General features: G+C 38.9%; 1 protein-coding gene across 1 annotated transcript; it reads right to left on the reverse strand.

Annotated features, from left to right (window-relative positions):
* Nucleotides 1-3090: 3090 nt before the first annotated feature.
* Nucleotides 3091-24564, reverse strand: LOC145452054 (ZP domain-containing protein-like). The gene is made up of 8 exons (XM_080330266.1): nucleotides 24280-24564; nucleotides 21654-21859; nucleotides 20673-20833; nucleotides 10027-10171; nucleotides 7489-7601; nucleotides 7077-7239; nucleotides 5202-5307; nucleotides 3091-3332 (listed from the first exon to the last, which is right to left on the reverse strand). The coding sequence occupies exons 1-8, from the start codon at nucleotides 24452-24454 to the stop codon at nucleotides 3139-3141; spliced, it is 1263 nt and encodes a 420-aa protein (XP_080186392.1). The 5' UTR covers nucleotides 24455-24564; the 3' UTR covers nucleotides 3091-3138.
* Nucleotides 24565-25935: the final 1371 nt, after the last annotated feature.

Consider the following 25935-nt stretch of genomic DNA (forward strand, 5'->3'; position numbering starts at 1 on the left):
GAACTGCCAGAACTTGTTGTCCTTCGAATGAATCTATAAACTTCAAACTAGTACTACATTCTTCGCCGGTAGATGATGCTATGAAGCACTTTTATCAGATATATCAGATTTCTGGTTTCAATGTAATTTCAATGTAATTTGTGACGCTGTTGATAAATTATCACTCCCGACTTGACGCAACGACCCATACCCACATAGTTGCTGTGCCGCCAAGAGAAATAATTTGAGATGATTAATGAGCCATAAATACGCATTTCCGATACGGAAATACTGCATGAGATGGTTCCTGTTGCAAGCCGAAGCTTTTTCACGTGTCATACCGCTCCTAATTTCATACCACCTTTGACATACTCACGCGTAATTTACAAGTGTTTATTTTATTACTACTGAAATAATTGCAAGAATAGAAGTGAAGTTGTACAAATCTGACAGGTTTAATTAGGTTTGAACCAAGTTTTTATGGTGCTGCGTTCTCGCGGCATTCTCCGTGAACTGGGCCAGGCGTTATTGTGTCACTTTCTTCAATACCACATTATTGGTATTTCGTATATCGATCGGTACTGGTGTTTGTAAAATAGGGCCTGTAGCTGTTTAAAATGACGAGAATTACTATATTAATAATATAAGACATTCAATATCAACGAAACAGAGTGGAACAAGATTGAACTCGAAAATTAACAGGCAACACTGTGACTCGGACTCGAACCTTTGAACCAGGAGTTCGACGCGGACTCGACTCAGTGATGATTGAAATGACTTTGCTTGATTCGAATCCATTCGAGAAAGGTATAATGGAATTGTGACTCGGGACCTTTTGACTTGCTTACAATTCTGCGCGTATCCTTTTATTGCTTGACACACTCGCATTCTGGAATTGTCGTGCAATTTCACTCGTGGGCGTGCAATTTTACAGGCAGCAACAGGTCGAGTCCTAGTCATTCTGTTAAGACTATAGTGCTAATCCAAGTCATAGTGTTTACTGTTCAGCAGAGTTGGATCAATTACAATATTGTAATTCAATTACAATTACAATTACAATTACTTCCTTGCGTGTTTCAATTACATTACCATTACAATCACTCAACGCTAAAAATATCAAATTACAATTACAATTACTTTTAAACGGGTAATTGATTCAGTTAAGAGGTGTTCTTTGACAACCGTAGCGACGTAATTAGCAACAATCTCAAGCTATTCATGTTTCATTTCTAATATGTAGAATACCCTTTACTTAAAAAACAAACTCGAACATATTCGAAATATTCCTAATCATGAGTACTGAAAACTACAAGCACAGAAAAATGTTTCAAGCGACTGCTAAGAACCAAAAATTTGAGCGACTAACAACGAATAGTCTGCAGGACAGTCAATGAAATGTAATCAAACGATTTCGCTACTCAGAGCTGAGTCGGGATAATGAAATGTAATTGGTAAGGCGTCAGCGATAAGGAATCACCGATAAGGTGCGTAAAATTAAAATAAATGGTTCGCATTTACATTTTCACATGCTCGGAAACTGTTAGATTGCATTTGATGAACATTAGAGAGCGAAAAGTTTCTGGCCCAGGTAAATTTGGCCAAGATTGGAGGTAAGATTAGGATAACATCTCTACAATTGCGTGATCAAGTTTGATGAAGCTTTGGTTGGAAAGTGCAATTTCATTTTGCTATTGTTGCACAAGCCTCGGTACTGGTCAGAGATTAAAAAAAAACTTTGACCGTGATGTAGGAAATGGTTCAGCACAGGTTTCAGAAGAGTTTATTTGCTGTTCATCCATTTATGTAATAGTAAGATTTAGTTTAAGCCCACGGGTTCTCTAATTTTTTAGACACGCCCACCTTTATGACAGTGCATATTTCGTGCCCCCTTATCGTCATAGCACACAATGAAACCAGAAAGTTAGCAATTATTACATATAGTTTGATGGTACGGAAGGTTATGACTGTTGATGAGAGAATTCTCCAATACGAATTTCGGACTATACACCGAGCAATAACCATAAAACGGATGTGAATCGGGCCAAGCGCGGGAAAGATTTCAGGTCACTGGAGCGCCGCGCCCCGTTCAGATGCTTTCACACCGCCCAAGGGGGCACGCCCCCAGTTTGAGAACCACTGGTTTAGCCTATATTGTAATTGACAAAGTTTTCTGTTGCAATTGAAGTATGGGAAACAGTTTAGCATGGCTGACTTATCTAGTTATAACGCAGCACACATAGAACACCGATGTAAATTATTACATGTGGTGACTGTTTAAGGCCCCTCGTTGTCATTCTTGTTCGTACCGGATTTTTACTGGTGCGACAAATAAATAATTGATCAAATGATTATTTTATGCTGTGATTGTCAGGTTTCCATGAAAATGTAATTGAGATTGTAATTGAGGAAAATGTTGATCAAATTACAATTACAATTATATGAAAAAATGTAATTCATTACATTCAGCTCAATTACAAATTACAATTGATCCAACTCTGCTGTTCAGTATCGAGTTCAAGTCACGCTCAATTCACTTCTGCGAAACTATTGGGGGATATCGAAGGCCACGGATTCATAACATGCTCATTTTTATCACCTTAAACATGTATATTCAAATAGATAATGCGAGACTTGAATTAGTCATAAAGAATGCCTCGAGTCATGCGCAATGACGTGGGCTCAAGTCGAGTCAATACACAAATTGACCTCAGTCGACTCGAGTCATTTTCCATTTGTTAGAAAATGATTGAATCAAGTTGAATCAACGGAAATTTGCGACCCGATTCATTACAACCCCGCGAAGCAGCTAGCTAGAGTACGATCTGAGCCTGTGGCTGAATCATCTTTCATTACTGAAATAGAGTTTCTGTTGGTGTTAATCGAGATAGGCCTACTTCTTGAATTACTAGACGAAAGGCTACGTGTTCCTTCAAAATGGGACCACCAAAGGTTGGAACAATCTCTGAATTACAGTTCTCTGTCAAGCCAGAAACCTTACTCACTATACTGCATTGTGAATTACGAGAATGCTAATCCCTGTCATGTATAACTTGTGCCCCAATGTGAGGCTTCGAAAGCAATTGAACTGATTCCACAAAATATGCGATAAGATCAGTACAGTATATACTTTATAATGGCATGATTAATCTATAATCTCTGTTAAATTGAGACGTGAGCTTTAGGCAATGGATCTCCCTTGAACGCCTTGAGTGACTTCTTCTTCCGAGTACGGCATATGTAGACAACCAAAGCACAAACAATCACCATCAATAGAGCTGCGACGACTACCAGGACCACGAGCATCAAGTCAATACCTTCAGATTCGCGCTGTTGGTCGTCAGGCGTGGTTGCAACTGTAAATGGACAAAACGTCAATGCATATTGACCATCGTAGCTATCTATAGCTTCTAGCTTTTTGGCGATGCGAATGATACTGAAATGAGCTAAGAGAACAAGCAGGTGACATATAACCTACTTCGTTGCTGCATACTTACACGACTATGATTGCTCCGAAATTTCCTAGTTTTGGATAGTGTACCATGTTGAAAACTAGTACTATTGGTAATGTTTCTTATTGATATTTTCGGAAGTATTACTATGAGTACTGAAACTATAGCCACTCATTATTATCAACAACAGTCGGTAAACGAGAACAAGTGTATGTAACAAATATAAAGGCCTTCGCGGTACACCCTTATGTCGCCAATGACGGGTACAAAAGTGGTACTTCAAGGGTACTTCAAGGTCTAAAGTAAGCAGATAGAGATGGTGCTGGTTCATCTTGATAATCCACCGCCGGCGGAGGTTTATCTGGGCTCCTCCCCCCTACGTATAGTTGTTTGTACGTCGTCCTATACAATGCCCAGAGAAAGACAAAATGAAGGAAGCCAGCATGTTTTTGTTTTGGGTTGAAACGGAGCCGAACGTCGGCTCCTGGTAATCCATAAGCAGTTGATTGCTATTTACTGGTGCTGTCAGACAACTACTCAATATAACGATTATTCACGGTGTTGGGGTCTCATTTCTGCATCAAATGTCTCTTTTGAGTCGACGTCGTCTCGGGGTGCAATAGAGAATACTGGCTCTATATCAGACCTGGACAACGTGAGGCTCGCGACGTGATTCTGACTGGCCCGCGAAAAGTAGCGTGGAATTTAGAACATAATACCTATATACTTCTGAATGCTAATATGTGAACTAACACACAGGCTGTATAAACTGAACAGGAGGTGCGTCTACTTTTAAGCTTGACTTGTTATTGTGTGTATAGTATACTGTACTGTTTCGTGATTCCTTAGCCTACGTATATAGGCCGTATAATCTGAATTCAAACTAATAAAAATATATCATTAATGCAACCGCATCAATTAAAGTCAAAAGTAACGGTTTCCGGATAGTTCAAAAGTTGTCTGCTGCCATCGTTACATTGCGAAATATTCGGTCTATGCTTTAAATTGTCATGTCATATGTTTCCAGTCCATGATTCGTAAAACAAGTCAATCAGTGCTTGTGAGTAACGGTCACCCAAAACGATGAACAGGCATGTTACAAGGCAGACATTTAAAGAATATTTGAAGCAAATAATATTTGTGTACTTGAGTCAAAGGCAAACCCATCATTTTAGTTTGTCGTGAGCAGATCGCCGGGCTTAGAGATTTATTTTGAATCGGCATAATAAGAAAAACGGAGTGAATACAAACACTCGTCGGCTGGCCGAGGCCGAGAGAGCGCGAATTTCTGGGCATCTGCCAGCGAAGCTGTCATAACAACAAAGCTACATACCATAAGCTACACACAATTCGGGACCAAAACCAGCTTTGTAATATCCGAATCCGGGTTAATTTGGTTTAAACGAGTTAGGAAGATTTCATGTTTCGCATTGTTTGGAATAATATTACTGATTGAATAAATAGTCTATTTTGGTAATTAACCATTACTTTCTCGATGCCTAATTTTACCACAACCATCTTAGTAGCTTTGTTAACAATTTAATTCACTTCCCTCTATTTAGAAATGAAATACGTTACGGAATATAGTTTAAACTTTTGACTTGACCCGCCAACCTATTTTTTGCTTCTCGTTTGGCCCGTCTATCAGAAAAATAATTGCCCACCACTGCTCTATGTCCAGGCGAAGAATACAAAGACTGTCGAAAGATCAAGATCGAACCCCGTTGTATCAAAATATATCATGCGAGACAGACCCAGCACAGTTTTATTTACCTGGACGAAAGATTGGGGGTTCGGGCTCTGTAGCTCTGAGAATAGCAGAGCTGTGAAGTCGTTTTAAGTTCGTCGAGCGTTTCCGTCGACCCGATGCCCCGCAAGTCTAAATGTAAATATATCCGTTTAACAGTGTACGATACATATAGCTCATTAATATCAGCCTCGCTCTGTTTTCTTGTTGCTTATCACACCAAGAATGTAGACAGGGCGATACATGGAAACTGAACCTATTACATGACTACAGCTGTAATAAATCACATTAATTTTTGATATATTTGACTCGTTTACAGTCCTTGGAATAGCTGTGAACGCAAGACATGGTATCAGAAAGTTACGAAGGCCTGTTTGCACCACCCATACGCTATAGTGTAACTCTCCAATCATTAATTAGCTGAGTTGGTTTTTAGAGGTATTTAGCAGAGGTGGTCAAAGTAGTCAAGAAAGCTACTCAAGTAGAAGTAGAAGAAACGACGAAAAAATCTACTCAAGTACGAGTAGAAGTACTTCTTCAATAAGCCACCTAAAACTACTTGAAGTAGAAGTAGAATTGACTGACTTTAAATCTACTCAAGTAAGTAAGTAGTTTTGAAAACAGTCTTAATTAGTTCGCATGGACTGTCAAAAGCTGCGAACTGAGCTATGATGCAGGTACAGGGAGCTTGATTCATATTGATGCATCCCTGGAAGTATCAATTTTCGACAGAATAGGCATTGTTTCGCATCATGGGATGTAAATTATAGTATCGATATAGAAAATACGATACTAACCCTCTCTTTACTAGAAGACCCCGTTTTTAGAGAATATCGTGGCATGGTGCCCTACCCCATATTATAAGGCCCCAATTTTATGCGAAGAGCAATATGTATCGTTGTATCGGTTTCATCACTTTTCGCGATTAGTATACGTTAATAACAAATATTTTGGATCGTAAAAGTTTTATTTAGTGTAGCTTTATTTTCAGAAAATAGAGGCCTTACTACACTTGCTTTTATGCTTTAACATGTATGTTCTGCAGACAAAAGAAATGAAAGTAATTAGAACTTAAAATATGATACTCGCAATTAAAAGTGAAATACAAATACCACTCATAAAAAGCGGAAAATATATTTCATGTCATTTGTCCATTAAGTTTAGAAGGTGATCCGCTAGAACAGGTTAAAAAAAGCTGGATTTTCGAGATTAGCAAGACACGTAATGGGCTGCTAGATTACGATATGATAGGTAATTGCTAGATTGCGAAACAGTAGTTTCAAGCGATATGGTGGGCCATATTTACTGTGATGAAATATTTGATATGGGTGACAATGCGGTGTGAGAGGAACCAAGCAATCCGGTACCTATATTATATTGAATGATACTTTCGTGAAAACATATTTGCCACTTCATCACTACTATGCGCGAAGCGCAACAGAATATATAGGATTTACTTGACTTTTATGAATATTAAATGTTGGTACTCCGTGAAAACAGCCCCGAAATTCCTCAGGCTATCTTTCGTATTGAGGGATTACACTACTTCTACTTGACAAAGTGAAAATAGCGAAAAGTAAGTAAGTATATCACAAAATATTAAGAAGTAGAAGTAGAAAAAATCATATCTACTTGAGTAAGTACCAGAAGTAGAGAAAAACTACTTGAGTACTTCCAAAAAGTAGAAGTACTTCGTTACTGACCACCTCTGGATTTAGCCCTCTTTTAGTCACCCATAAAGTAGTTCCATCATACTCTAGGCGGAGAGTAAGCAAAGATATTGATAGAATTTTCGGCAACATTAAGACAGAAATACGTGTAGACTGAGCTATAACTTTGCCTATACTAAAAATGAGTATAAGCTGCTCTCCAAAAGCATACGATATATAGGCTGTACTCACTGGCTGGCATGATCTCCCGTCGCTGGGGTTGCATAGCTCAATATCGCAGTGAATGAAAGCGATATTTTCAGGTAAAAAAGTGAAGACTTGAAACTCAAATCTTGTGTACCACATGACGCCGTTGCTTGTGAGTTTGGCATTTAAAGCTGCCGTATTGAGACACCTGTAAAAGATGGAATAGTCAGCATTCCACGCGAAGGCCGATTTTAATTTCTTTTGGAGCGAGCCATATGTACTTGGGCCAATGACGGCCAAACAGCGTTCCATTTCGGACAAACTCTTTGTATGGGTCATAAGCAGGGTTTCATCGTTCAAGTCGTTTCTATTTTTGCATAATCTCTATGCCTCATAGTTGGGAATCAATCAGCGATTCCTAAAACTGCATCAGCAACTGATTAACGTCATAACTTACCCTGGCTCTTCAATAATGTTAAATCTTTGAGATGACGTTCCCGTTACTTCAGGAGTCGCCCAACATTGACGCGCAATTAATGTCAATGCATCTATCCTGTGCTCCAGAGCAATCTGATCAAATAAATTCGCTCTTATAATATCGATTTCATATAGGCTATATATTTTTGTGGCTTATGAGGTACATAGGTCACAAGTAGGCTACGTTTGGCTGTCGTAATAGCCAAAGGTAAATATGGGGAGGAATATATTGAGCATGTATAATATCAGCATCAACTATGGCACATACTATACATACATTTTTGTCGGGTGGTGGCAAACATCGTTTTTTTATTTGAATGCGCATTGTGTTGCCATTTTGTCGCAAATTTGAATACTTCGCATGATACCTGACGCTTTTGAATACAAGAGGGCAATTACTGTTTTAATATTTCCTCCGGTCATTGAGTGGTACTCACTAAGCACCTATACTCCATATCACAATGACACATGATATGTGTTTTACATGATATTAGAATATGGCATGCTTCAGTTAAGGGGTACAGAAGTGATTACATGGCATTAGTCTTTATGCTAGAACGGGGAACATATGCTTTGCGATTCATAAAGTCCAATCCTCACCTGTCCTGGTCCCAAATATATTTGGAATAGTGTACCGGAAAGGAAAGGCTATAAAAATAGTTCAAAACGTCTGGTTGAATTTACGTCAGTTAGGACTTAACAGAGGTTTCTCAATTGATCATCGAGCAAACAATTTAACTTCAATGGTCCATCGGTTAATCAATTTCTTTATTCTACTGCGAGAAGACGTGTCAAATCGTCTATTCAGGATTGCATTTAACAGTCGCTGTTTTAAAACACGCCCGCTGAATGCATGATTCAAGCCATAATGTTTTAAACATAAACCATTAAAATATATTTGAGTTTTTATTTTGGAACACCATCCAAAATGTCATAATACACCCATACATTCCCTTTACGTAGGATCCATTACCGAAGATTGCCGAAATTAATAAAATATATCACGAAGTAGAGACCCTTCATTTTTGCCTAATGAAAATGATCATCGCCGTGCTAATATATAGCAATTAAAGCTGGTGGTCTGTACTTGTAATCAAATCAACTTGTCACGACTTGTCAGGTCTTGATATTTGAATTCAGCACAACACCATGCACTGTCCAGCACTCTCCCGCAATACGAAAAAAACGTCAGATTTCCGGCACAAGATACACTCTCGCGATTTCGCCAGCTTCGTAGACAATGAGCATATACGTATATGTGGCGTCTGAGAGACAAATGGCAGTGAACTACTGAACACATTGGGGTGTGTGCCGCGTCCATGCGTTTGACGTGTACGGGTTATCTGCCGTCCAAGTGAGCGTGAACAATATTGTCATGATAATACTCGCTCTATACGTCTCAGTGCCTTGAAAAATACGTAATTGAGCATGACGCTTTTGGTAGCGTACATTATTCAACGTTAGGAAATATAGGTAATAGGCATGGATTGCTTGAGACTGATTCCTGGCGCAGGTGCACTCGGTTCCGGAGTACATTATTCAGTTGTACACGCTTGCTCGCGAAAGACACGAACCCAGGTGCAATAGCGATATTTAACATGAGACAAGCGTCGCATGTCCTTCTCTGTGGAATCTCAATTAAGTCGGCCAAAATAATCGTGACCGTTGTAGTAGCTTGTAGAATGCATTCTGGAGTTTTGAAGTCGAATGGTGTTATGTGAACTAATGTATTGGTGATTTTGTATCCGTCGGGAATCTCAGGATGATCCGACAAACGCATTCACATTCGAGGTAATGTTGACTCTGAATTTTGATGGAGGACATTTACAGTGATATTTGGACGCTTCAGTATTACTAAAATGTTTTTAAGCGAAAGAATCCCTATGTCGAATTGTCTTGGTAACAACGCAAAGATACACATTATGCAAACATACCTATTCACAATTTTCCGGCGAAAGTATGAAGGGCGATGAACGTCGTGGGGTATGTAAATGAATGAAGGACTCCATAGCGGACCAAAATATAGTGGTAATTGCATTGCCAATTCAACTTCAAATAAACCAGCGAATTATCCTGACAGATTTGCTATTTCGTGACTTTAATACTTAGTGGAATAATAAACCCACACCCTTGGAGATGTTTTGATAGTATTTATAATCACCATGCAACCATATTTTGGATCAGTGAAAAAATTTGGGAAGTGTAATTCAATTGAAGTAAAAGTAACCATTGAAGGTTATAAATTACGAAATCAAGTAGGACTAACCCACCGATAGAGAATTTGTATTGTCGATTATTTCGGGAACCTTTTGAAATGAGATTCAAAACATGTCTTTATCGAATCCAGGTGTTTCGGCCAGTATATTGAGATGATCGTATACTTGTAACAATCGTGCAATTTGATATACAAATCACTTCGTCTTCGACAAAATCAAAGAGAATCATAGAAAAGGTGTACTTTTTAATACCTATGCACAAACCAGATGATGGTCGAAAGGAAATAAGCAGAAGTGCTTACCTCCGCGTACAGCATATCCTTAGACTTTAGAATCGGGATACCGCTGTGCTGATTAGCGTAGCCTGCATCCTCATATATATACATTTGCGCGGATACGCTTCCTTCCCCACCGGACACGGGAAATATGATTTGACTCGCGGCCGTCCTGTACACGTTCGAAAGCAGTATAAAATATATGCACAAGTCATGTCTTGGTAAATGCGTTCCGCGGGTTGGCGTTATATTTGTAGGCGGTGCCTGCGACACACGTCGCCGTGCATGGGTTTGGACGGTTTGAGTTCGAGAATTCAGAAGGGCACAGTGATTACGGCGTGAAGGCGGAATTTCGTTGCAGAATTCTTCGTCGGTGAATGCCGCTGTCATTGTTCCGCGGTTGAAGATGCAGAGATCTGCACTTCCCGGTGTGAGATAAACGATTTTTGTTAAGTTGGTCGACTTCTCCCAGAATAAGATGCGCCACTCGTTATCGCAGTTTGTTTGTATGTTTGTCGGTATAATGTATATATAGCCGCAAAATATATTCGTACAACTATAGTAATCCTGTTATCGAACAATCAGTAAATATGTTAAATGCATTACGGCTAATGAAGTTTATAGTTTGGCTGTTAATATACAGACATTGTCAACTGAACCGCATATGCGCTGTCATACAAATATTCTTGAACATGCTACAAGTCGAGAGATCAGGAATCATGCTAAGGAATATCGGTCTGCTGCAAAATGACCATAGATATAGAAAGCCAATAAATACGAGACACAAAAACAACATATAAATTGAGTTCGGGACATCGGAATACGTATGCGTATTCTATACATATGGTCGTGCGGATTAGACTACAGTTATTAATTAGGGTAACACAATAAACACGGTTTCGACACGAACTCAATGATAGATCACGGGACAATAACTGCCGCACCCCAAACCCGCTTCGCGCGTTTAGGCGGAATAAGCCGGCTCACTAAACAGTGCAACAAATCTCGGTGATAAGTGAAGTCAAAAAAAGAAGAACGGAATGGGTGGCTCTGGGGCGAAGCCCGCAGAAGTTCGGTTTATCCCCCTATAGAGGGCCCACGAACAACGTTCTGGGGGGCTGTCGAAGTGCTGTTACTGTTCTAATAGAACATAACAACCGGTTTCTTTAAATTTTAAAGAACACGACTTTTAAGTCTGCGTCAATTTTTAATGCAAGTATTCGCGATCCAGCCATGCCAGTGTAAACTTAAAGTACACAATATAAAGCGGTATATCTATAACTATAAGTACACGATATCAAGGGAAATGATATTACGGACCCACCATGTCCACATTCTCATTCTCAAACATTGTCTATTTTACTTCTTATCGTTGGACTATACAACCATAATTACGTTTGATGTGTGCATTCCCAACATTAGACCACCATATGAATTAAGATGAATTAGGCGTGGTTAACCATACAGGCACCAGCCATATACAGACTGCGTATGCAGCTATTTAGATAATCCAAAAGATATCTCGTCAGATCTTAATGTGACCGAAATGGGTCTGGATTAATAAAAAAGACGAAATCAATATGGTATTGATATTGAATATTCTTATTTCCTGTATAGATGGTTTGATATAGCTATGGGTTCCACGTATCAACGCACCGCAAACTGTTGATTATGCACATTTTGAATAGCAAAGCCAATGGAACACAGAATCGCGACTAAAGCTACGCTTCAAACTCGCATTTACCACTTAAACTATCTCCGATATTCTTGGTTCTGGTTATGTTCTGTTCTGAGTTATAATAAAACTTTGTATTTAAGATGATTAACTTGTTTACAAAAATTGTTCACTACCTAAGTCTGACATAAACAAAGCTCTGCGAAAACGCAACAGAGCAGTAACCCATTGGTAAACGTTTACTCTGAGCGCTGGCGAGAACAAACTAAATGTTGACAACGCCCTGACCGAAGTTCGGGATTTTACAGCTTCGTCGCGCGTCACAGAACGATAGCTGGTTATAATGAATGGTTTTCCGAGTTACGGAGTGCTGGTTCCGTATTTCCAAGCATTTGCAATGATGTATCAAGGAGTGGCGTCCATGGCATGACGAAGAGAAATAACCTCAACGAACGTACTATTTCGAAAAATCGTATTCAGAGGTATATATATATGACCCTATATATAAACAAGTCAGTGTACATTTCACCGTTTCTGCTAATCACGTGCTTGGTAGTAACAGGTTGAAAATTTACCGCTAAGGATTACTGCGTGGTATGGCTATAAATCAGTAGGTATTAATCGGGGTACACACAAACCTGAGACAGTTTTAAAGGTTGGCCGGGGTCGAGATATACATTCAAATCATGGAGCAAAGGCAGCACTGATTTGCACAAACACTCATTATAATGTTTTGGTTCTGTTTGAAAATCGCATTTGAATGGTTTTGTTTTTTTAACACTGTTATCGATGCATCGGTCATTTTGTTGTACAATGATTCTATTATTATTCATTAGATGTGTAATGTGATAAATTATTTCAAAATTGTAGCGTTAGGTCAAAATTTGTCAAAATTGCTTGGAAAGTCAAAAAAATTTTGACCTCTGCATTTCGTTAGTATCGTAGATTTTGCACAGTCGGTGGACTTATATTTTGATATTTTACAGCATGTAGCCTACTCTATAGGCCTACCGTTGTAGACGGCCTATTGTCTGCTCATTGTGAATCATAAACGGTCAAATGAAACAAATAGGTTGAGATGGTGTTATGCTCAACGAACCACAATATCCTAACTGAAGTTAGACTGCGTGGGAAATGATTCTTATATCAAGAAGCGAATGATAAAAAATTGTGATGTAGACAACATTGTCAGAATGAAGCAACACGGTGTGTCAACAGCAGTGTATACGCACAACTTCATTGTTGTCACTCAACAACTGCTGTTGGTAAACGTTTTTTCTCAGTCGGCAAGCTACTTAGTAAGGACAGACACTTTCTACCCGAGAATGTAGGAAAATATCTTTCGTTGTACCACAACAAATTTTAATTATTTCTACCATAATACGAGGTGTAGCAACAACTGAAATTCTTCATGAGGCAAGATTTCGTTAAAAGACTAGTTTTTTCAAGTAAAAATTTGTCAGTTTTCAAGTCAAAAACGTTTTTTCAGGCCAAACTACTTCGTAAGGACATACAGTTCCAACCAGAAATGAAGATATAAGTAGTACAATTTTAACACTATGTGCGCAAACACATAATTTGCATACGTAGGTCAAAATGTGGACAAAATTAGGTTTTTAGGTCGAAAAAGTCAAAATTATGGTTTTTAGGTCAGAATCTTTCGTTTTTAGGACAAAAAAATCACCCTAGTGATAAATTTGCGCTTTTGTGACTCAACACGAAAATTTGGGATTCGCCAGATTAGTTAAGAACCACTGATCTAAATATATATCGATTGCTCAGAGCCGGAGATGAAGGAATTTAGGATCTCCAAATCCAAATCTTTCCTGATGTTGGTCCGTGTCATGCTAGTGAAGTGAGGTGCGTTACATGGTTAGGGAGGTATTGAGCAATCTACTGTCCGATTTACAAATATATCAACCAAAAATGGCAGTATTGAATTAGATACTTGGTATTTTTCATCTCATCAGCATTCTTCACACGCAGGTTGCGTAAGGTACTATCCGGGATATATCTAGATATATGTGGGTACTATACGGTGCATATTCACAATTGAAGGTAGGTTTGGAAAATACATGAAGCCTTTCGGTCGTTATAGGTTGAAGTTACAAACATAAAAACTACATCAGTAAGAGAAGTTATCTGCTCTGAATTACATGTTTGCGTCGCAGCTCCACAAGTCCTGCAACACTGTCGGTTCGCGAAGTCAATAGCGGATATGGCATTTTATTACTGTGCTACGTTTGTCAGAATATCAGGCCAACAATTGCCGAAGCCAAATAATTCTTGCGCCACTTTCCATTGTGTCCCAGCGCTGTCATTGTGTAACAAATCAGCCTTTTACTCTCCTTGGTGGTTTAGAGGGAGTTCTGATAATATTACTATTTGGATTTTGGGAATCACTGTGACAGTAGCATTTGATTAAATCCAGTTAATATGAATTGTAAGCTGTTTCGACGAATTTCCCTATTACCTGTGAGGCTTGGCTCCTCTGTGGCTTACCGGTACGGCGGTACCTCACCTCTTCCGTCGTTGTATATAGTTTCGAACAATAAATATCCAAATTGCGTAAAATTGTTCAAAATTTGTCATTTGTCAATTCATGAACATCGGCCGAAAAATACCATGATCATTGAAGAATTTCATAATTTTTACTAATCCTGACGACAGGTAGCGACTGACTTGCCTCCTCTCGCGATATGTCACTTTACCATACGCTATTCCTATTTCAAATCAGAGAAATAGCGAAAGTTCATTGAAGAAGAACTTAAATTCAAGGACATTCATGATTCCGCATCCAAATCCAGTTGAACAAACGTCAATATTTCACATTCGATCTTTCCAAATACCAAGCCCCGTTCATTCAATATCTCTGAGTCAATCTCGAATTACTCATCAACTTGAAAACGGCTGTACATAACAAAAGCGGTTTTATGGTGAATTGGATAGGAATCGAATCGACTACAGGGTTATCGTACGTCTAGGGTTGCATTTAAAACAAAAATCACGTTAAAACAAACATGTTTAAAACGTGTTATTATTATTTTGTTTAAGCCATGACGTCACGAATATTCAGTTGTGACGTCATAACGGATTGGCATTGCCAAATGAAAACACAGGGTAAATATAGCTCCCTTGGCGAAATATCTACGTATAGCCGTTGAACCGACTATTTTGAGGGTCCCAATCATCCCATATCGTATACGTCGGCTTTATCTGGAGGTAGTCGTCCGTGGGCTCGTACAACATTTTATTTGGAAAGTATTTACAAACTGATGGCATGATTTTACAACTTGCAAAAAAATATTTTCAAAAGGATTTTGTTTGAAACACTGTCTAAAACATGTTTTAAACAAGGTGTTTTAAAACACCGTTTGTTTTGAGTGCAACCCTACGTAGGTGCTTAAGAGGATTAGTCCTTCCTTTCGAAGAAATGTCCGCGGTTCGCCCAAATTTCCTCCTTTATGACAATCCGACCTCCATTTTAGACAAAAATGCTCAAAAAGACTACGAAATACGTTACATTTTTTGCATAAAAGATAGACGACGGGTTGCGCGGGATTCAAATCTGATTATGACCTTTTTTTAGTAAACATAATAAGATTTCATGTAAATATTTCAAATTCAGCTGTTTTCAATTTCGGTAAACTAATTTCAATGATTTCAAAAAAGTGTCATCCTTTCCCGCTTCCAAAATATGGTAACCTTGGTTTATTACAATGCCGTCATCACTGTCTCACACATCGTATGACTTATTGATTTCCAATAGACCCAGAATCCATTCATTTTATTCTGGCGCGTTCATTAGCACTTTCTCGTTACCTACGTCATGTAAATCCAAATAACCTGATCCAACAATGGCACGAATCAGTCCCTATTAACAGTTAATCACGCTACAAACCAACAACATGATCGGTACGCACAGTGATGTATTTGGGTGTTATCAGATCACTTATATAAAAGGTCTGCTCGTGATTGGCATAGGCCCACCTCATTAAATAACTGGTGTTCATTCCTCCGGTCCAGTTGGATAGGGATAGAAATATCAATTCAATATTATAATTCCAGGAGATCAGTGCGTGCGAATAATCTAACTGACCTCAAAAACAAAATGAAAAAGCATGCAAGTGCAGTGCGTTCACTGAACAGGATTGTTCGCGTCAGTGCCAGTGTCAGGTATATTTGTTATATTATTCATACACAAAATATTCGCATTGTAGAATTATGCCTTGGCTATACATCAGTATTTTCAGATGACTCCGATAAATGAGAGGTACTGATACGTAGGACGTTATAATATACAAGTCGAAAGTTAAAGGGGGACGAAGGCTTCTTTCTTCTCTAGCTATGCTTACCACGACAATCCACGACTGACAGCAACTCCAATATTAATTTAGATTATTGGCGTAGCCAGGAGGAGGCGAAAAGGGCCATGCCCCCCAAAATATTTTGTTAAATTTTCATAAATCAATCTAAAATATAGTATTTTAGGGCAGGTGAATTCAACCTAAAAATTTTCTTCGCGCTAGGCGCGATTTAGCGTAACTTTATTTCTAAGTTTTAATACGGGAACCCCTGCCGAATCAATATTTGTTTTCAACAAATACGCACAATTTTCAATATTTCGTTTAACTGTATTGGCAATTATGAGAGGACGGCATCTTCCTAGCATCGCTCGAGACAGTTAGGTTGCTGTAGTCTTAGGATGTGCAGAATGCGAGTCATGGACTGTTAGATACCGACCCCTTCCCTCGAAATGCGACATCAAGAAGTGTTAATTACTTAATTCGGACCACGTGTGTGATTTTAGATTGGCAACACGAGGAAGTTTATTACTTTTAGTGCTGTCGGGGCCTATCGTAGACCCTGGTGCTGTACTTGCAAAAAACGATTCGCGTATGTTAGATAGATTCGTTCTTTGTATGTGTAGAAGTACTTATATTTATAATATATTTATATATTGTTGAAGCGTATTTAAAAGTAACATGGTTATGATGCTGTCAGCATTGTGTGTTCTGTAGTGAAACCAAAAGTACAAGGAGCAAATCTACGAACAACGATCTTTTCATAGATTTGCTGATTGTTGTTTTGGTTCGAAGTTCTAAGAATCGGGACAACCGATTTTCACCCCTAATTTATACAATGAGGATGACCAGCTTATAAATACTCGTCAATGCATCTGACGTATGTTTATTATCATCAAATCAAAGCGTGGTTTGTGTGAAATATACGAATACATATATAGGTCTATTATTTTCATGTCTTCGGTTACTATATTATCAAATAACAGTACTGGATTTTAGCTTAGTATCCCAATTTTTATATAGTGTGGCCCGCGAGCTAAAATGTTTGCCCACCCCTGTTTAAACTAAAGGCACAGGTGACTTCGTATCTAATGGAGCTAATTCCTATACAGCTTCATTCATGACATGACAGCATGGAGAACTACAGTTATTCCGCAATTAGCGATAGTTTGGTGCCACCTAGTGTGCATCAGCGAACTCAGTAAACGGTCTCTTGGTGTATACGAGACGTATGAAGCACTTGTGCGTTTTATAGAAGAACGCATATAGTTGACAAATTAGGTAACTCTCGATGAACATGCGTACCACCATGCTATAAGTTTTGTATGTTATACAATAAGGTCAATCACATATTTTCGGCTTTGATGATGGGACGAACATGGTGAATCAATAACACTGGCCAGAAAAAATCTAATGCCAAAGTTATTTTTATAGTTTCAGGGTATTTCGGGGCTGCTGAGTCCAAAAATGACATTTGATTCTTTGAATTTGCTCTATTTTATGAGATACTGATATTTTTTATTTACAAAAATAAAAATCGTGCTTTAGTAACTTCCAAATGTGAACAGAACAATGCAGTAACATGCATACTGGAAATGTCTCTTAAGCTAAGGCATTACTTATTCTAGACCAGATACTCCACTATGTATATTTGCTATTGTATCATCCCATTACTTCAGAAAAAAGAATCGAAAACACTCCATTTTGGACAACACAAATTATTTAGCTGCAGCCTATATACATTCTGTTGCTGTATACTGTATATATCTACAGTTATGAGTGATTTCCTCAGCTTTCTGCAATCTGTACAGAATTACACCGTAAACCAGGCGATAGCAGTGTAATAATAAAAGCATCATCCTGATAAACTGCAGTTTGTTTGTAGCCTATTGTAATCACAGTGTCGAGTACTCCCTTCAGTTATGACATGACATCAACATATCGTTTTATAGCTATGTATCTATAGCGTAGTTCTATAGTTTTGCAAGGTGCTTTGACACGTTCGTAATGTACTTAGAGCGTTACTGAAAGTAGTGCTTGTGTTTTGACGTCAGCTGTTTTTGTTTACTGCTTATATCGCCCGCCTAATTTTTGCTTGATCTTCACACGAAACATGATTCCCATTTACAAGGCTCTCGGTGTTAACGATTGCGTGTTTAGCGATATCGCTTCAGAACTAGAAGAATACTATTTGCACATGCTTTAAGACACATGTAGACTCGTCAAAGGTGCAGAAAAAGATAATTTTACCCACGTCAAAATTAGCATTTTTTGCAACTAAAACATGGAATATCTTAAAAATAAAGCCAATTCTAAAAAAAACTAATGTCGTTGTTGGATTCAGCGACATGCAAATACCCTAAAACCGTTGAAACTCTCACCAAAATGTGTATTGGCCAGTGTAATTCACATCTATAGAAGTATTTCCGTATTCGAACATAATGATTCTTATTATACTATACACGAATCGAATCTGTACATTCAATACTCGACTACCAATTGCGGATCAGCTGCATTTAGTGGTCTTTAGCATCAGGGCTGTGGAGTCGGAGTCGGAGTCGGTGGAGTCGGAGTCGGAGTCGGGGTGATTTTCGCTTGATGGAGTCGGAGTCGGAGTCGGAGTCGTGAAAACTGTAATAGCTGGAGTCGGAGTCGGAGTCGGAGTCGGTGGGAAAATACTGACTGGAGTCGGAGTCGGAGTTTGTGAGAATGACTATGATTTCGACTCCGACTCCGACTCCAACTTCTCTATCATGAAAACATTTGCTCTCAAAGAATTTTCAATATAATTTTTATGTACCACCAATCACTGTTATTATTAAGCATACAGATCAGCTGCGGCCAGCCCATGGCAGGCATGCCAAATTTGGCACACGAGAAGGTTAGGGCGTGGCCTGCGAGGTAATTCTCGAAATTATTTATGACATCAGGTACAATTGCAAGGCCAACCAAAATTTGATTAGCATGGCCGAGAAATTTGATGATGACTAAAACAACAGTTCTGAGGCATTGATGTATCCAGGGGTCAGCCACATTGATCCCAGATCTTCGTATACGACCATGAAGTAGAATATTTCATAGCAGATTTATTTGACTTGAAATTTTTCTCGGTACTTCGCATGATTCATTGTCACTAGATTTCTTGCATTCAGTATTTGAGCCCCCTTTTGAAAATTATAAATACATATTCTTCACAGAATTGAGTCTAACTATATTCGCAATTAGGAGATACGGCTTTGCTTGTGCACTCGCAGCGAGATCGTCGACAAAACATTTGCACAAAATGATATAGGCATGTTCACTGATACCGTCGATTTTGCTATGTCTAAACGTCGAATAATCCTGTCCTTGCCAAATGAGCCCAGTGGTATACAGATGCGACCCCCAATGTATGTTAGCGACATATTTATTGATATAGCTATAGCTAGCTAATTCAGTCGTTATCTTGCAAAAAAATTTCGCGCTTCGCGCGACCAGGGCCTGATTGTGCACTGCACAGTCGGATGACATAATGTTATCAATTTTAGAGCGTAGTAATATAAGTCTTGTTTGCAATGTTTCATAATTCGATTCGCTCCTATCGACGACTAAAAAAAGGTTATCAACATTCCCGTTGCCCGCGCAATGGTTCGTAAATCTCAGGTGTCCCTTTCGCCGAAAAAGTTGCCCACCCCTGATATAGATAAAAGACTTGCAAATTACAACTCAGTTGCGGAGGGGAAGAAAATCGCAAGATGCGTTTTCGCGATGCAGTCAAAATTGATGCAATTTTTGGAATTATACCATGATACTGTGACAGAGAAAATGCATCGGCTGGTTTTGTAAAATTGTAAAAATATGTGAATATGACCAAACGATGCTTCCCATTTGACAAAATTAAAAATATTTGTAGTGTAGCTTAGCTGTTTGGGTCGAACAACTGATTAAGAAAGACTGCAAGTCCCAATCCTTGAATACTTGATTAAGTACATGTAGACTAGACATAGGCTATGGTCTTTGACTAGGCCTACTTAACTAAATTCCATTTATGACCAATGTCTATTACTAGTAGTAAGAGTGTTTGTGCTTGTAATCAGGATAGTGTGTAATGACAAAATTAGTAAGTTCAATTTCTTTATTAGTTGCTGAGTCATACACCAGAGCTTCACTTGGATTTTTTATCTACATTTTTATTATACAGGATTGGATATCTGCCATATTTGAATGATTCATACATTTCAGGATATTAGAGAGTCCATGTTATAACAACTTGAATAAGGAAGGATATTTAGCAAATCTTTATTTCATGTTAATTAGATGGTGGATAATTCGAGCTGTGCAACAATGAAACAATTCAGCATGCCACAGTTAATCATATGTTTGCATATGTTTAATGGTTGTATGATAGTCATTCAACCGACAATGTGGCATATAATTTTCGAGGTAAATTGGTAATAATGCTGGAGTCGGAGTCGGAGTCGGGAGTCGGAGTCGGTACGTTTAAAGACCCAGGAGTCGGAGTCGGAGTCGGAGTCGGTACGTTTAAAGACTCAGGAGTCGGAGTCGGAGTCGGAGTCGGTATATTGAGAATGTGTGGAGTCGGAGTCGGAGCCGGAGTCGGTGGTAAAATTTACCGACTCCACAGCCCTGTTTAGCATACACTTTCCAGCAACATAGTTTTCTGAACTATTACATAAAGGCTAGTAAGATCTTACTGTTCGAGAATGAGTGGAGAAGTGTCATTTTCATCGCCGAGACTGATCGACAGAAATGCAACCACCATGCAAGAAAAGGGCAGATAGAGGATGTCGCCGGTGCTGACGGATCCGCCATTGCTCGTGACAGCATTGGAATAGACGATTTCATCCGATGTGTTCTGCGAATCACGAAACGTTACAAAACCATCCGAATGCGGGAATACTGGGGACGATAAACCCAATCGCATTATATCTCATTATCGGCGTTCCGGTGCCTGTCGTGAATGAAATTATTGCCACTCCCGTGATAAAAATAGAATTGGAATTAGTCTTGTCGGAATACTGCGCAACAATCTCAAGTATTATAATTCTAATCAACACGTCCAGAACGCTTTAGGATTTCCATACGATAATTACCATTTGATATCAGAAAGTATATACGGATACGTATGACTAATGATAAAAGCCACGAAGAGGACACCAATTTCGGCCCAACAGTGCGCATGACTGCACAGTCAGGGTAATAATAAAATCAGAAAATAGGAATTGGAATTTCTTAACAACTCATTTCCATGATAGTCCGAGGAAAATTTGATCTTTCGTAAGACAGCTATACTTATGGGCTATAATTTGGATTATTTAGTTCGGAAAACGGCTTAACGTTAATGCCACCAACTCTAGCACATGCCAGATAAAATACTGATGCCTTGGGTAAATCGATACGGTACAGAGTCTGTGAAGTGGAGAAGGTAATATATAATCTGGACATGAGCCAATTCGTATTCCGTCGGCAATGAAATATCTTGTGAGTGCCAAGTTGGAAAAATGACCCTTTACCCATTTTGAGTTAGTGGTTCCTGGTCAAGATTTTCTCATCTGCTCTAGGTTTAAATTCTGCATGACATCTAGGTATAACGCGAGACAATTTGCGATTTTTGTAAGCAGGTGCATTCATTCCGAGTATGGTCGTTCTTCCCGATGATATGATGCCATTTTTACCGTTCGTATGGTTCCGCAATCGTCATAAGTCGGTGATGTCAGTACGTAATATCCGTCCTCGAGAACCGCCCCAGAGCATGAGGCGTTCAGCAATGACAGCGACCCTTGACTGTAGTTATAGAAGTCGATGTAGGATTGATTCAAGGATACTTTGAACGCGAAACCGTCCTTGATATCACTTTTGCAGTCCAATTGCGCGAGCAGAGCTGGGAACGAGCAGCGTATATTGATTTTTTATCGCTTATCAAGTTACCTCGGAAATGGGTCTACACTAGAGAGTTGAATAGCAATATTGCTGCTACTTGTGACAAAATGTGGATGGTACAACAGATATGAGAATAAATGTGAATTTGGTTCATAACTGATAAGGACTCTGAGAGTCCCACCACGTTTGGATCGGATGTGGGACTTGCGATGCTCCTAACGCGGACTTGGACATGGTATATTTGACATGATGAGTAAGATAAATATTCCGGAGTTGGATTCAGCCCTGTATTTGAACAGCCTATTCCGAACTGGTCTCAGATATGCAAATGGCAAATTCACTCGTATCTTTATTTTCAAAACTAAAGCCTTATTCTGATTTCCTATAATTGCTACGTAGTGGTCGTATAAGGTGAACGCGGTTATTTATTGCACACAATGTGATCGCTTTTATTGCAATATATTGGATTCTAGAGGACATGTCAATATAATATGCTGTTCTAGTACTGCTATAGACTTATTTGATTTATAGAAAAATGCTACCTAACCCCCTTCCTATGGACACTCGCGCACTAAGTAATTGTCCAGAGTTTATATTCAAATTCTATATTTGGTGGTTTGCACGAAATACGAAATGCTAATTCTCTTTAACGTGCCAGTCAAAGCTTTGTTTATTGAAGACGGTTTAGGAGGTAATTGCAGATATGAAAGACGAGATACTTTTTGGCTGTATGGACGACGGAAATGAAATCGAACATGCCCAATTTGACCATTGACCAACCATATGAAACCAACATCTCGAAATTATTAAAGGCTCATATCGAATATCCAATTCCATGCAACGCTTCACCTATTCACAACGACGCAATCAACACAGATTATAAATTCACATACAAAAAGATATGAAGAAATCGATTGTAAACCATTTTGGAAATAACTTTTAGACAATCTTTTGCACGTCCTTAGACGAAATTTGGCATATTAGTTTCTAATCTATTTACATAATTTAGATTTAGAAGTACACCTCGCATTGAAATATCATGAGAAACAGAATGTTCACAATTTTTTGCGCTTATTTGCAACAAAATAGGCTGTTCTACAATGATCGCCGATACGCATCTTGCAATTTAAAGGATGTTCGCAACCTATTCACAATACATTTAGGAGTGCCGTTTCGAAACCATTTCCACGGTTATAGTTGCGTGAGTCCTATTCAGATCGTTCGTTCCATAATTCTAACATGCACATATTATTGGGATTATTTTGGAATCGGTGCCAGTACTGACACTGGAGTAACTTCTTTCGCCGTACTACTATTCGAAAACTGAATATTGCCGTCATGGTAGTGACATTTAAAGTCATTGATGCATGTGATATCGGTGACTCATGCTAACTGCGTATTTTCATGGAATGTTTATCTCTTATATGAAATATTGATCTTCGCACAAAACGACTGTAGTCAACGGACCATTACGTAGGCATATTCCGAGGAATCTTCATAAAAAACATCGCAGAAATATCCTATAGTATTATGCCAACAAGTTTCCCTTAGATAACTGCCTACGTAACTCCTTGTTCAATATACAATTATGTTCGGAAGCACTGTGCAAAGTTATCTGTCCAGCAGCGGAAACATCCTCGCTATCTCATCCGTGTAAGCGGTGTCTTATAATAGCCTAGAAGTGGGCCGTGCTACTAGTAGGCGGCTACGTATTAGAAGTGAAGAAAATCGGCCTGCTGTAAATGACCAGAGCAGTCGACATACACCATGAATACCACAAACAACAATAACAACATTTACGTTAAAGGAACCAATCTATTCATTAAAATGAAATGAACAGATATCCAAGGGTAAACAGAGAAAGAAAATTGCCCGAAAAGACTGTGATATCATCCGTGCCAATATAGGGTAATTAGTATAGGGATTGCGGCAACTCGATTTTATATCATTCTACGTAATTTGTTAAGATCAGACATATTATATAATATACACCTTCACGCCAGTTGAAACAGTAAAGCACGGGCTTCCATCTTACAAAGATAACCATACAAACAAAGATAGGGCATTACCACCCAAGAATATCTTCCTGGCGTTGGCCTAGGTCTATGACTTCTCGTAAGCGATTTGGAACAGAATTGAAATTTGCACCCAAACCATGACGTTTTCCCCCTCGTCTTGCATATATCCTCTTACAATCTATCTTCACCATTCGCAGGTGATGACCCCGGATGGTCGTAGGTCTGGTCTAAATTCGCAGCGCCGTGCAGTATTGTGGATTTGTGCAATATGAGAATATAAACACACAGGACTGAATAAACACTCATCCATCTCACACACATTGTGGGATGCAAATTGTCACCAGCATGCTTATGAGTCGCCAGCATATAGCTAACTGATTAAACAATATGCAGAGAGATTTACCGCAAATTGTCCCGTTGCCGGTGTAATCGGATTCACAATCGCATTCGTCGTGCGTGGAATTCAAAGTCGTCCTTGTAGCAAAATAGTCGCAATCTGTCGAACTATCGACGACGATGGCAGAAACTTGACAGAAACATGCAAACGCAGTAACAAGAATTACCGCGGCGTTGAACATCGTGACCTAATAGTTACTTATGACTGCAGCAGAAACGCTTTGAAGAATACTCGCTCCCGCTTACGATGCGACGTCCTGACTGGTAGTCGAATGTTCCGGTCAATCGTAGACTAATATAAATCACAATAACAATGCGCGGGAGGGCGATAAAATGCTATGCCTGACAACCTTTCTATGTGAGACTCGTCTGGTGAACTTGGGCGCGGCGATATTATCGCGCAAGGTCTTGCGAAACGTATTTTTGCTTCTGTAATTCTCCGATTCAATAATTTCGGGAGTGCTCCCGCATACTTTTGCACAAAGAAAAATCTGAAAATTATTTTGAAATACAGCGGTTTTTAGCACCCGGCCGAGAATACAGCATCGCATGAACTCGTCATTGATATTGGGGTCATGTAAGAAAACATCAATTGTACTTTATTGGTGGTTTTGTTGTTATTATTGCTAGTAGCAGTGAAATCATATCACGGATTTTGTTCGCCTCATCTCTAAGGGTTATTTCAGGAAATTCGTATCATATAATTATATAAATATCGTTTAGTCTTGGTGGTCCTGACCTGTACAGTTATTGTAAGAGTTAGTGCGACACGACTCGAGTCAACACTTTCAGATGACTTGACTTGACTTGATTCATTCTGCAAAAATGGCTTGACTTGACTTGACTCGGCGTTTCAAAAATGCGAACTGACTCGTGACTCGAAGAAAAATTTCCGATTCAATTTCAAAAAATCAAGTAATTGTTGTAGACCAGTGGTCGAGAACCTATGGCTCGCGAGCCATATATGGCGCTATTGGGCATAAGATATGGCTATTTGCGAAATTTTTATTTTTGTGTTCAATTTATCTATATTGCAGCAACTTATTATTAAATCTACAGCACGACCAGTATAATTATTGTTGTGGAAGTATAAGCATGTCTTTGAGAGGTTAATACAGTGGCGTGTTCGGCGTTAGGGGCTCGGATCCCCTTTTCAAAATACTCAAATTTAAGTTGCCGTCGCGTCTAGGAGACAGGTGAGGCTCTGCGTCGCCTGCCTCCCCTGACCCCAAGTCACTGACACATTACACATTACAGTGGGTACTGTATACAGCTGCATAGTGACCATGTTTGACTCCACCTACGAATCATGGGCCCTCGCATTTAAGATAAGCATTAAGACGAACTTGCGATCTCGTATAACTGAAGAAAGTCTCAAATTTTGTATGAAGCTTAACCTCAATAATTATTATCAACCACACTACATCAGGAATGCCATGTAACACCAAAAGACGCATTAGCTGTAAAACAGAGTAAAAGGTAGATTCATACTTTTACTGTTGTCTATACCTCTGTTGGAAATCTAAATAGTAATTGTCTTAAGCTTCGAAAAATATGATATGCCTCTCAGGGCAATACAATTAAAAATACATAACTTGCAAAAGATTTATGTAACTCAAGTTTTGCATACTCATTACTCAAATAAGGGCCACCAGCATGATTA

The sequence above is a fragment of the Botryllus schlosseri genome, chromosome 12 (assembly GCF_051294905.1).
Source record: "Botryllus schlosseri isolate E-star chromosome 12, Bs_hap1, whole genome shotgun sequence".
Lineage (NCBI taxonomy): Eukaryota > Metazoa > Chordata > Ascidiacea > Stolidobranchia > Styelidae > Botryllus > Botryllus schlosseri.